General features: G+C 41.7%; 1 protein-coding gene across 1 annotated transcript in view; it reads right to left on the bottom strand.

Moving 5' to 3' along the window:
- The window catches only part of nek7 (NIMA-related kinase 7), a 58,385-nt gene that overhangs the window by 2,234 nt on the left and 43,124 nt on the right, over nt 1-13,027 (bottom strand). The window contains 2 exon segments of the mRNA XM_018695592.2: nt 2,646-2,759; nt 11,099-11,193. Of these exon segments, the coding sequence (XP_018551108.1) occupies nt 2,646-2,759; nt 11,099-11,193 (209 nt within the window).

The raw sequence follows: 13,027 nt of genomic DNA, 5'->3' as shown, positions 1-13,027 counted from the left end.
TAAGCAAGGTGAGACAAAGACATGAGGCAGGGTTAGTGCACTAATCACTCATTGGTCTGCTGAATCCACTTTTACCCAAGCTCACACATGCACATGCACCTGCAAGCGCACACACACACTGCTGCCACTCCATTGCCATCCAGAGACAGCACTTACACTTGAAGCCGAGCGAAGCGGCTGATTGGAGCAGATAGATAGACAGGCTCGCAGGCGGAACAGCCACCGCCATCATTAAAAAAAAAAAAGAGAGAATAAAAGATGGAGAGGAAAGGAAAAAAAACATAACATCTACGCAAGGTCGCTATGGTAACCGTCTACCGACGGCCGCTGTTGCATGGCACCAGCTTGGACGGGTTCTTGTCAGCCGTGGTGTGTATAAATGTGTGTTTGTGTGTGCGAGTGTGTGTGTGTGTGTGTGCCTGAGTGAGAAAGTGAGAAAAAGATGCAAATTCAGACAGTCTGAGAATTAGTCCCACAGAATGGAGATGGTAGGGGGGGGAGGAAGAGATGCAGATATGTAAAATATTCATGCACTTCTTTGCATGGCGAGTGGGGTAGGGGGAGTGTCAGGTGGGGGGTGGGGGAGTGGGAGCTAGTGAAGGGAGGCGTGGGGGGGGAAGCATAGATGGAGATGGTTAAATGACACAACAAAGATGAGCAGCTGACAGTTTGCTGCCGATCCTTCAGGAGCATTGTTTACATCCAGACAGGCGCTGCAGGCACCCCCCTCATCTCCATCTCTCCATCGCCCTGTCTCTTGCTCTATCATTCCCTCTCTCTTTCGCTTTGTCTCCCTTTCTCCTGGATGGGGGTGACATGTGGGGCAATGCAGAAGCTCAGCGTGGTGTGTGTGTGTGTGTGCGCGCGAAGAGAGAGATCTTGTAACAAATATACACTTGCAGAATTGCTCTTGCATATACAAACGCACACACACATACACACATACACACACACACACACACACACACACACACACACACACACTACAGAGGCTTGAAACACCTCGCAATTAGCCTTTATCAGCCTAATAAAGTAAATACCACAGTATAATAGCCTGGCTCTGCAGGATTTAGTGTTTGACTACAGAGACATGAATAAGGATGGCCACTTACAGTTAGCCACTGTGGTCTTGCATATGCGAATAAGATACACTGATAGTAGAGTGAAAGACAGAGACGTGAAGGAAACAATAGGTTGAGCACAATTTTTTGCTTTGAGGACCCTTCCAGTATGTTTCCAGGTATCCTACGATTTCTAGACAGCCATTTATTTACATATATTTTAATGCCGCAAAAAATCCACTATATGAAAAATGTAACTTGAAAATGTAACAAAAAAGAATGCATACTCGATGTACACTGTAACAGACTACACAGTTCAAGCAAGTGTTAATGGTCTGCCGATGCATTTTCCTACTGCTCAGAAAACAGTTAATTAGTTTCTTTTAAATGCCCTGACTGGAAGAAAAAATGTCTTCAACAAAGCAGCATGGTTTGAAAGATGGTTAGTTGGAATGTAAAGTGCGACATTTAAAGCTGAAAGAAATTAGTTGATTAGTTAATTGATTATGTGCACTGACTTTGATGACTGATTAATCATAGACTGATTGTGAAAGTAATAGTTCCAAGCTCTTGATTGTGAGGTTATGCTGGTTTTTCTCTGTTTCTCGGTTTCATATCACTGGAAACTGAATATGGCTTTTGGCCTGTTTATTAGAGGAAAAAAAAAGATATAAGGAGATGTCTCAGGAGGTTTGGCAATTTTCCTCTATAATCTGATTTTTTTTAACTTAACAACTAATCAATTCAACTAATCAAAAAGTAGCAGATAGATCAATGAATAATGAAAGTATTGTTAGTTGCATTCTAATAGCATTTATAGTAACACTTTGTGGTAACCGTAACTATCAAGCTAATGCAGTAAGTCACACAGCTGTAGCGTGCCCATCACAAAACACAGTAACAGTGTTAAACGAATCCAATACCTGTAGTTTATGTGCGTGTGTGCCTATGAGTCAGTGTCTGAGTTTTTGCATGTGTGCACACTTGATTTACTATATTTAAGAGAAAAAAAATGTCAAAAAATGCCACCCACACAAAGAGGGCATGCAACACAAAGCCATGCACATTCATACACACGTCATCAGCAATCAGCAATAAGGCGATCTTTAACCGCAGCCCGACTACGTTACATTTTTGTGCATGGATAAGTCTACGCAGAATTACAGCAGATGATTTAACATTAAGTTAGGGAAACATGACACTCCAGCCCATTTAGTTTCACCCCACTCTGTAGCATGGCCAGATGCTTTTGATATGTGCATTTAATTTTCAAACGTTTAAAATCATAGCCAGTCTTTTGATCACAGAGTAATATCATAGCTCAGACAGTTGGGTGGATTACACTTACATATAAAAAATAACTTTAATAGTCACTACAAGTAAAAATCAGCGAAACTGGCACAGAAAAAGAGGAACCGGCCACTACTGCTTATAACAGTAGATCACTTAAAAATGTTAAATATTTCTACAGTTTCCTTTGAAGGAGTTCAGGAGTAGAGACTATCATGAGCCCTTTTAAAACACTGAGCAGGTCCAAATCTACTTTGTACCATGGTAGTAAAAGGCAACTGAGACAGTACTCACCTCCTCTGAGTAGTGATCTGAGGGAAGAGGGGGGTAGTCACACTGTTCTATCTTCTTACAAAGGGAGTAAAGGTTCATCTTATCCCCGTAGAACGGGCTCTGTAGGGCTGCCATCTGAAACATAAAGATATGAGGAAAAAGGGAAGGGAAGTAGAGAGAGGGGGGAAGAGACAAGAGGACAGGGTATGAGAGGGCAAAGTAAAAACTTGAAACACACAATCAAATTCTCAACAGGTGCTACACAAAAAATACTGTACAGTACAGTAAAAGTAGAGCCTGTCACAGTTTACTGCTATCGAGCCACATGATTAAAACATGGACTGAATGTGAGAGACAAGTAAAGCAAGACAACAAGTCAATATGTGTAAAGTTTTTTGTACATATCAAATCAGTACACACATTTGTGTTTTTTTTTTTTTTTTGATAGTGGAATGAGCAGTGGTCTAAAATTCAAGTGAACCAAAACAGAAAATTCCCCTTCCTTGTGTGTTTTCCTCTAGTTTGCTAGACCTTTCCACTGCACTGCTTCAAAAACTTAAGAGATGAAAATGAGAGGAAACAAAGATCTGAGTAAGGAAAAGTATGGAAGGAGAGGGATGCAGGGATGCAATGGGGGAGAATTTTTCAGTTTGCTGGAGCAGCGAGAAAACAGTATCCTCTCGAAAACAAACAGCAGGCAAGCACAGTAGAGAAAGGGCAGATGGGAATGGTAAGGTAGAGTGGAAAGGATAAGACCTTTGCTGGTGAGTGGAAATAGGTGAAGAATCCCTCCTGCCCTTCTGAGAGCAGAAAACATACCATGCCATTTCTGCCAGGCTTAGCTGCGTTGTTTAAATGTTCTCACCTTTTTTTTAAACTAATGATAAATGAACATGATTGGAACAGCTGTTAGTGTTTATGATGATGAGCTGTTCAGAGATGCTGGATGCATGTATGTGTATGAATACTGTATGTGAAATCCATATTCTAATTTCAAGCTGTGGTAGTTTTTGGGGGCAGAGGTTATTTCTGAGCACCTTGAAAAGTTGCTTAACACCTCAGTGATTTCCAGAAGAAAGGAAACAGGACCCAGGTCCATTAATGAACAGTCAGTCAGTGTTCAGAGGTGTCAGTTTCTGTTTTCCTCACAGGCTCTATTTGGAGGCTAACTATGCCTGCCTATAGTTTTGTTTCAGTACTCTGCAACATTTCCAGCTTGAATGTGATCTTGATGAGTGTTTTTAAACTTTGGAAGTGTTAATTGATAGCAGGGGAATGGTGGCAAATTGGAATAAGGAGCACACATTACTATAAAAGGACAAGATAAAGAAAACAACATCACAAGTTTATCATAGTGGGCAGATAAATATATTTTTTAGATTATTTTAACTTTTTTTTAGGTGTCCCTGCATTGTTATTGGAGAATGTACAGTGCATGTTTGACAGCCTGCTAATTGTTAGTGTGAAAGTAGACGAGAACAATATCTCCACATATGAATCCAAATGGAATCGTTCCATACAGAATACAGCAGGTTAGTGTGAATGTGCCACCTTCCATAATATCAGGCATCATATAGAAACAGCATTTCCGTGTAAATAGAACCATAAGGGAAAAAGGTGCAGAATAACAGAAGCTGTCTTCTAGTTACAACTTTGACAGGCAGTAACAAAGGACAACACCAGGTGATTTCTCAGCATTCTTTTGCAAATGTTTGTCCATCACTGAGTTACAGAAACAAACTCACTGGAGTGTTTAAGGATACTGTTCACCGAATACTAAAAAAAATATTATTGGTCAATTGGCCTCCACATCAGCTCACCTGTAAAAGTCACAAGAACTATTACTCCCACAAAAAAATCTTGCCAAGTGGGGATTTTCTCATATTGTTGCCTGTAGCTATAAGAGTAACCCATTGACACTGCCCAAAAAGTGCCTAGCACATCCCCAACTTGTAAGCAGCTTCTTCATTTTAGTCTTTACTGCAAAATGTGTCAAACATTGATGGAGTAGAGAGAGAAAAGTTCTTGCTCCCTATCAGGCAGATTTTGACAGAGTCCCTGTCACAGCTTTCAGTGGGATGACGGCAGCAGAATCTCAGTGGGTTATCTTTTCTGGACATAATTCACAATCGCTCACTCATCCGCTCTCTTTATCAAACACTTCATATTAATACAGTATATACTCATGAAAACGCATGTGAGCAGTAAGTAAAGAAGATCTTCCCATCTTCCTCTCTCTCTCCCTCCTTGGACACCTCCCTCCCTATGCTCCAACAATTACCACTGAGACTGGCACAGCAGGTGGTTGACAGTGATGAGATGTGTGTGGAAATTCTTATTCCTGTGTGTCAGCACTGATGCACTTCTATTAGCGACAAAGCCTCATATCTCTAACCTAAGATTTCAGATTTGATTGTACAGTCATTAGGGGACAAAATCAGATACAGGGACATGGATAAATACACAATGGTACATTCTTTAAAAAATACATACTCTAAATCAACATATATATACTGTCTCCAGAGGGATGGTTGTGCTTTTAAGCCAGCAATGGAGGAAATCATAGACCCAAATTGACGTCTGTGTAAAAGGGAGCACGTATAGAGGGACTGACACAGACGCTGTTGGATTACACATCATGCCTCTGATGCTGGCATGCTATCTGAAAGTGCGCACACGTGTGGCATGATGTCAACTTTGTCTTCAGTGTAAACAAGCAAAGCCTGCATAATCAGGGGTATTCTTGATGGCAATTTAGCAAGATCTCAGTTTAAAAGAAAGAACTCAGGGTATAGACCCTAAAAACTAAAATAAACTTAATCTACAATCATGGTGTACAACCAACATGTTTCTGATGAAATACAATAAACAACTGGACTTCTCCCAGACTCATTCATTAATTGAAGTCAACACTACAATGTTAAAATAACAATTAGAATGTGAACTTATGTGTGACCACAGAAGAGTGAGTTGTCCACTAATTGCAGGGTTAGTGGTTCAATCCACAGCTCTCCCTCTCTGCCCACCACCTTGTCTTTGGACAAGACACTGAACTCCAAGTGGCTTCACTTAAATAATGGATAAAGGCATCTGCCAAATGGGTAAATGTAATGTAAACTTCATCATCCAAACCTCCAGCTATTAAATCGCCAGGTAATTGGTCATTCACTGCGCCCTATCAATACATCATCAGTCAGAATTCATAGTTCACATTGTTCACATTCACCACTAAGATCAACAGACATCTTACACTTCGTTTCAGACATTCAAATTCACAACCACACACTTTGAGCTCTAAAAATGCAAAACCTAGAGAGCGGTGCCAGGTGGACTCAGAGCGGGATCAAATCCAGATTCAGACCTTGTTGGCTTTTTTTCGGGGGTGCTTGCGTTTGCAAAAAAAGGCTGGCTGCTTGCTGTAAAAGTTTACTTCAGTTTTGAAGGAAAAACACTCATAATTGCTTTAAAATAAATGTATATACACCTTTTTGTGCTGTATAAGAGGTAGTGTGTATGTTTGGATGGTTTCGTGTGAGGGCTAGATAGTGCTCCCAAAAAACATACATTTCTTGGTAGGTAAGAGAAAAAGAGGAGGAGACAGAAACAGAAACAGAAAAAGAAGAAAATCAGCCAGCAGTAGACACCAGGAGGCAAAGGGTTAAACAAGACCCCATCGTATTTTCATGCATCTTCTGCTTTTGACAGATGAAAAATGTCAACTGTCCTGTTTGTATTTGGGAGTTTTTGCACTATTCATCTGCTTCATTAGTGCCTGCTGCTCCTAGCCCCTGACAGCTGCCGGCCCCCTGCTCTCAGCACACTCACATACATATATACACACATACACACACACAAGCATAAAGATGCATGCCCACACACACACATACACACATGCACTAACACACACGCACGCACATTTACTCCTTTTTTCAGACTGTGTCGTCGCAGTGGGTTAGATGATTGACTCACTCTCTGACCTCTGAGTCCCTGGTGTGTGAATGTGAGACTGTGCGTGTGTCTGTGTGTGTATGGTTCATTGATATTCGAAAGACATACAATGCGCACGCATGCCTGCTGTCTGTCTGAGGGGTGTGGGCTGCTGGTGGCAGAACACACGCACATCCTCAGTTACACACACACAAACACAAACACACACACACACACACACACACACACACTCTCTCCTTTGTTCCTCAGCTCATCTTCAGCTGGCCAGGTTGTGCCCCCCTCAGCCCAGGCATGTAAAGCCAGCATCTCTGTCCGTGTAAAAGGTCTGGATGGGGCCTTCCAGTTTAATTAACACCGATCCAGCTCTCTCTCTCCAGTTTCTCTCCCTGTACACCAATTAAAAAGAGCTGTGAGAGGCTCCCGTCTTCTCCCTCCACCCCCCTCCCTTTATCCCTGGAGCCCTTACAGCCTGGGACCAAGGGGCTTCTCACAAGTTCTCACTTACTCATTTAAAACACACATAGAATTATAGACATATGCCACATCAAAATAAATACCTAAATGTTAACACACACATGAAAAATACATGTATATTTTCTCTCTCGCTCTGTCCTCCTCTAATACACATACAAACAGAGTCTCTCACACACACAGGCACACATTACTGTAAAAGTGAGGAGAGCATGACTTTTTTATATTCTCAATGGTCCTTCATAAGGCTTTATGATGATATATTAATCAAGGCAATAAGTCACAGTGTAGGGACAGTCATTAAAAATATACGTACACCCAGTGGAGTCATCACTCCACTGCTTCAACACACTAAAAAGGGAAGAAGGAAGGAAGAAAAGACATGAAGAAGAGAATAGATGCATGAGTTAAAAGAACCAGATTGTTCCAGGGAGTTGAACTTTTGAGGAAAACTGATTAAAAGTGTGTTCTTATGTCCCCATCTAAACTGAAGGCTTCAGAACTGTGAAACCTAAAGGAAAAATCTACATTTTGAGAAATATGAGTTAAATGTTCTAAAGATAATTACCAGTCAGTTAAAAATTAAGCTACCACCAGTTTAACTTGACAAACATGACAAAATCTGCCTATCAGCCCCCCTAAAGTTCACTAATTACAACATTTTATCTAGTTTGTTTATTCTGTGCAAAAACTGAAACACATAAATGAGAATTTGTGGTTTTACAGGGAGTTATTAGTTTCATATTTAATGGACAGATGTAAGAGTGGTCATGCCCTTCTCATTTAACTTTTAACTATTAATGCTTTAAGCAGAGAATAAAAGTTTGTATAGGGCAGGGAAGACAGTATGCTTACACAAGACAGGTTAGGGACTGACAAATGTATGTAAATGGAAAAAGGCCTAAGATAGTGCACACAAATGGGTTAAATAGTTTATTGGATATGTCTCAGCCAGACACTGACATTGGTATGAGGAATGTGTGTGTTAAGGTTTAAGAATACCCTCTGTTTGCAAAAAAACTCACTTCCAAAAACATATAGAGAGCTAGCCACAGGGGCAGCTCATCACATGCAAATGCCAGCTGCTGAGAACCTAGCATTTTCAGGCCTTATAAAACCAACAGCAAAACAAGAGGGGAGGGACAGGAATGAGGCAGGAAGCATGAGACATGGGCACAGTCAGAGGTATGGATGGCTGAGCTCCATACAGGAAGGAGACACATTCCTGTAAAGCTTTTCAAGATATTCCTCCTCCTCTGCTAACCTTTATACAACCACAACACATCTGTACAAGCGGGAGGCCAAGTATGTGTGTGTGTAAAATGCATCTTTTTTTTTTTGTTTTTTTTTTTTTTTTCATAGAACACATTGAGCAAGTGCGTGAGAGTTACTAATGCAAATATGAAGTAGTTTTGACTGTGAGCAGAAGGAGAGAGTGCCAGGAGACTGCAATGTCAATTGACTGGCATGTGACCAAACTCTTTCATTATTGTCCAGGTCACCGTAGGAGACAACCCTGACGAGTGCAGCATCCCTGTTTACCACGGTGAGGGGGTTTGGGTGAGGGAGCACAGGGCAGGGTCAGGTGATGTAATGAGGGTGGACATGAGGAGAAAGGGATCAAACAGAATGGGAGATGAAGATAGACGCAGATACAATGGCCAGGTATTGACAGATGGACCCTTCGGACCCTAACCCAACCCCCGGCACAAGAATGAAAAATGCAGGCTCTCTCAAATGGAGCCGTTTCACATATAAGGAACCAAACTCTCACACATAATCACAGATGCGCACACACACACACACAAACCTCAATACACAAAACCTCAGCCCCTACTGTATGTCCAGAGTGAAATCAATGAGTACCGCAGGGATCAGGCATGGATTTCTATGTGAATTTCTTATGCCTGAAGGTTAAGTGAGGAAAAGGGAGGTATACGGAGGGGAACATAGCAGAGGGGAGGAGAAGAGAGCAAAGAGGAATAGAGGAGAGAGTTTGGGAAAGAAAGAGGTAAGTTTCCTGACACCAAATGCACCATGGAGCCCCCTTACCAAGATGTTGGAAAGCAAGGGTCTGTTCTTCAAAGAGAATATGCATGACGTGGTGAGCACTCCTCTGGTAACAATGAGGCTGTAAAATCTTTATCTCCACAGGCTCCTTGCATGGCTCACCTTGACCTGATGGTTGGAGTTCTGTCTCTACTCTTGAACCTACAGTACTCTCTCTGAATGAACACCCCCCATCTTTCTCTTCGCTCCAGCAATCTATAACCCTGCTCTCGCTATTTGTTATTTTCCCCTTCCACTTGTCCCCCTCTGCTCCCTCTCTCCCATCCCATCTCTCTAACCTTCTATCTCCACTTTCTTAAGACTTGCACTACCTATGCCCTTACCTTCCTCTAGCTTCCTATATTGTTCCTATATAGTTTCCTAAACTTTTTCACCTTATATCTTTATTCTCGGTCTTTTGACCTCCTCAGGGAGCGCTAGGTCTCCCTCTATATTTTCCATTTTGCTCTCAGGCTCTCTCCTTCCCTCTCCTCATCTCTGGTCTCCAGCTTGCTTTCTCAGTGTTTAGTCTAGACTGTGACCCCTAGCAGTTCTCCTAAGGGTGAAAGGTATAAATGATCAATGCACTGCACCCCAACTGAAACAGTGAAACAATCAATGTTCAGGCTACCCATGCAGGACTATGACAATTTCAAAATGAACAGCTTCCTCACCAAAAAGTTGAAAGAATTTGGAAAAAGTCACTATGGACAGAATTTCTACAAAAACAAAGTCCAATGTTTGATGTTTAAAAATATTCAACTCTAAGGCATGTAGAAATTGTGTCAAAATGTACTGAAATGTATCACTATTAGATTTTAACTAATCAAAATAATTAAAACTAAACCCAACTCATACCAATAAAATTACCCACATCAAAATGACCTTAAACAAACAGTCAGTGCTTGTGTGGTTATGCGATCATGATACCTACAGAAACCATGCAACAGAAACACTCTAACCCAGAGATCTGTTTTTTATTAACAGTAAAAGTAGCATCTTCCGTGTAAACACACATGTACACCACAGATAAAAAGTGCAAAAAAACAGAATGTGACCTGCAGCACCCACTGCTCTCAGCCAACCACAGCCGTGCATTACCGCAGTGCATTGTGGGGAACTAATTAGCATGAAGGACTGTGGTCTCTGAGCAACCATGACCTGCAAGCTGAGCTCAAACTTCTTCCTTGCGTTATCTCCACCTCTATGCCTGAGGCACTGTAGAGAAGGTGCAGTCACTGGCGCGTTGAAATGCAGCCCAAGTGATCAGCAACTCAGGGGAGCTGGGAGAAGGAAGGGGAGGGGAGGGGAGGAGAGGAGAATGTGGGTGTCTCCTTGGCCGACAGCGTGTCTCTGAATTTGTGCCTGTCTGTTTGTATTCAGCGCACGTGAAGGTTGGCATGGTGAAAAATCAGATTGACTGCTATCATTCATGTCTATCACTGCTCTGCTTCTCACTCTCTCCTCTTTGTTCCCGCTGCTGTGTGCTCCTCCTGGGCTTGTCTCCGCTCAGTGTGGTCTACAGCTCTGTGGTGTTTTGCTCCTGACTAATCAAACTAGTCAGTGTCACTGGGCGGCCTTATCTAAAACACATGGGCATGTCAGTTCCCTTCACTCACCAGCTTTTCAATGTTTAGCAGGTTCCTTAGCTAAAGAACGTTAACTCAAGGAGTCTTAAGGTTTCAGCTCAGCCAGGAAACAGGGAAAGAAGTGAGGAGCATGGGAGTTAGACATAAAGAAATAAAACACACAGTTTAAATGTATTACTAATGTGTGATAAAAGAGTGTACACTGTTTTAGTTTGCAAGTCTAGTTAAGCTCATTATAAATACAGCATCACTGTGGAGAGGTAAATTTATTTGTATATATTTTCTACCAGTACTCTACTATATGTGGAATTGAGGAAGGTTTGTTTGTTTGTGTGTGTGTCTCAGCCAACGTGTTCTCACGTCACTCCTACAGTCGACTGCAGGGTGACAGTATGTGCACATATTCCCATAGTTTACCTCGTAGAGCAGGCATCCTAGCGACCAGATGTCAGATTTGAAGTTGTATCCGTTTTCATGTATCCTCTCTGGTGACATGTAGTAAGGAGTACCCACTGGAACACAGAGGGAGGGGGAAGGAGTGGGGGAGGAGGAGCAGGGGGGGTGGGAGAGAGAGAAAAGGACAGAAGGAGATAGACAAGAGGCAGAAAAGGAGAACAGGACAAAAAGAGAGAGTGAGTGTTAACATTTCACATTGCAAACCCATGCTTCCCCTTCAGTTCATCAACATCACTGACACAGCTCACACAGTACAGAGAAACAGGTGAGGAATAGAGGTGTAGTCTAAACCTGTGACATTCATAGGCTGCACTACTCACCATATTTTAGCAATAGTACAAAAAAAAGAAAACTGGAAGGAGAATTGAAAGTGAATTGCCTCTTTTAATTCTGAGTAAGATGATATGTAATAAGGTTAGATATCGTCATGTACACCCATACGGTGCATGCAATTGCGTAAGTACCACAAAGCTGCATGCATATGTACAGCGGACATACTCGCACACACAAAATATACATAAATCAGTTTTGATTACTGGGGCTCGGTAATGATCTGAAACAGTAGTCAGTGAATACGCCCAGAGAGCAGTGGTGGAGCCTGAAAAGTTGGCCAGTCTCTGGTTCTGGTTTTGAAACTCAAGAATCCCAAACTGCCATGGCGACTGGCAGAGCTCCAAGGAATCAGATCTTCACCCAAGTGGACACAAAGAGGAACCACAGCTCAACATCACATCTGTAACACACTGCAGGAACCTTTGGAGATTTGCTGCTTTCTTAGCTGAATACGACTGGCTGCTTTTTTTCATTTACTCTCTGTTTATTATGATTTCCCATGTAAAAGTCTATCAAGCACATCCAGCAGAGGTTTTTTTTTTATATTAATCACATATGGTTAAAGGATGGAAACTTTACCAGCTCTTCAACCTGTGCTGAGCAGCTTTCAAGACTCTGCTCATTCCACTTTCTCTCAAGCAAATGTGTGAATGGTGGGCTTAGCGAAATACGAAGATGACAGCTACACAGGCTCTGCTGAACTACAGCAACCTCCATCAGTAACAATGCTGCATGTGACTGTGTGTAGCTTGTGCTTTAAATGTCAAAATAATTAACAATTCCACTGTTTATAACTTAAAACTCTCAGTTTCTGCTTGTCTGAAATGCAGCATGCCCATTGTTCTCTCCAGCACTGCAGAATGGATGAGTTCTCAGGTCTCCTGTCCAAGCAAATATTGCACCAGCTAATTTTGCTTCCTTCTTCTTTACTTGAGGGTGTACACAATCACGTGATAACCTTATGAAATAACTGGTGCATCTTAAAAGAACTAGACACCACAGGATGAAGGGGAAAGTATGGGGACCTTTCATGGATTTGCTGTACATGTGAAAACCAAAAATTAAATTGAAAAAGCTGATTTATTGCAATTTTATTTCTTTACATATATAAAAGGATTTTTTAATAACCCAAACACAGTCTTCCCCAGTGCAGGAATGAGGAAGAGTTTTTACAGGGCAACTGGTAGTTGTTGAGTTTACAATACGCACAAACAGTTGAAGTGAGCTGGGTAGGTGAGAACAGCTCTCAAGTGGAAAGAACTCGGGAGAAAAGTCAGCTTGCAGGAAAATGGAAAGAAAAAGCCATAACTGCACACTCGCTCACAGTACTCACATGTATGCACGTGCACACACACAGACACAAACTCTCCAGAGCCATTCTGCACATTAACAGGTTGCAGGAAACTCAACTAATGTAATTGCAATTAATAAAACTATTACAGAGGGGGCTATTAGATTTGAAGTCTATGGGAACTGAAATGAAAGCTAGCACTTTTAATTTTGGCGCACATTTAATTGGGTTGAGAAAACACACTTTTATCTTAAATGTGCAGTTTT

Source organism: Lates calcarifer, linkage group LG17 (genome assembly GCF_001640805.2).
Source record: "Lates calcarifer isolate ASB-BC8 linkage group LG17, TLL_Latcal_v3, whole genome shotgun sequence".
NCBI classification, from domain to species: Eukaryota; Metazoa; Chordata; class Actinopteri; family Centropomidae; genus Lates; species Lates calcarifer.
Note: the sequence above shows the minus strand (reverse complement) of the source record. Positions and strands in the feature narration are given on the sequence as shown.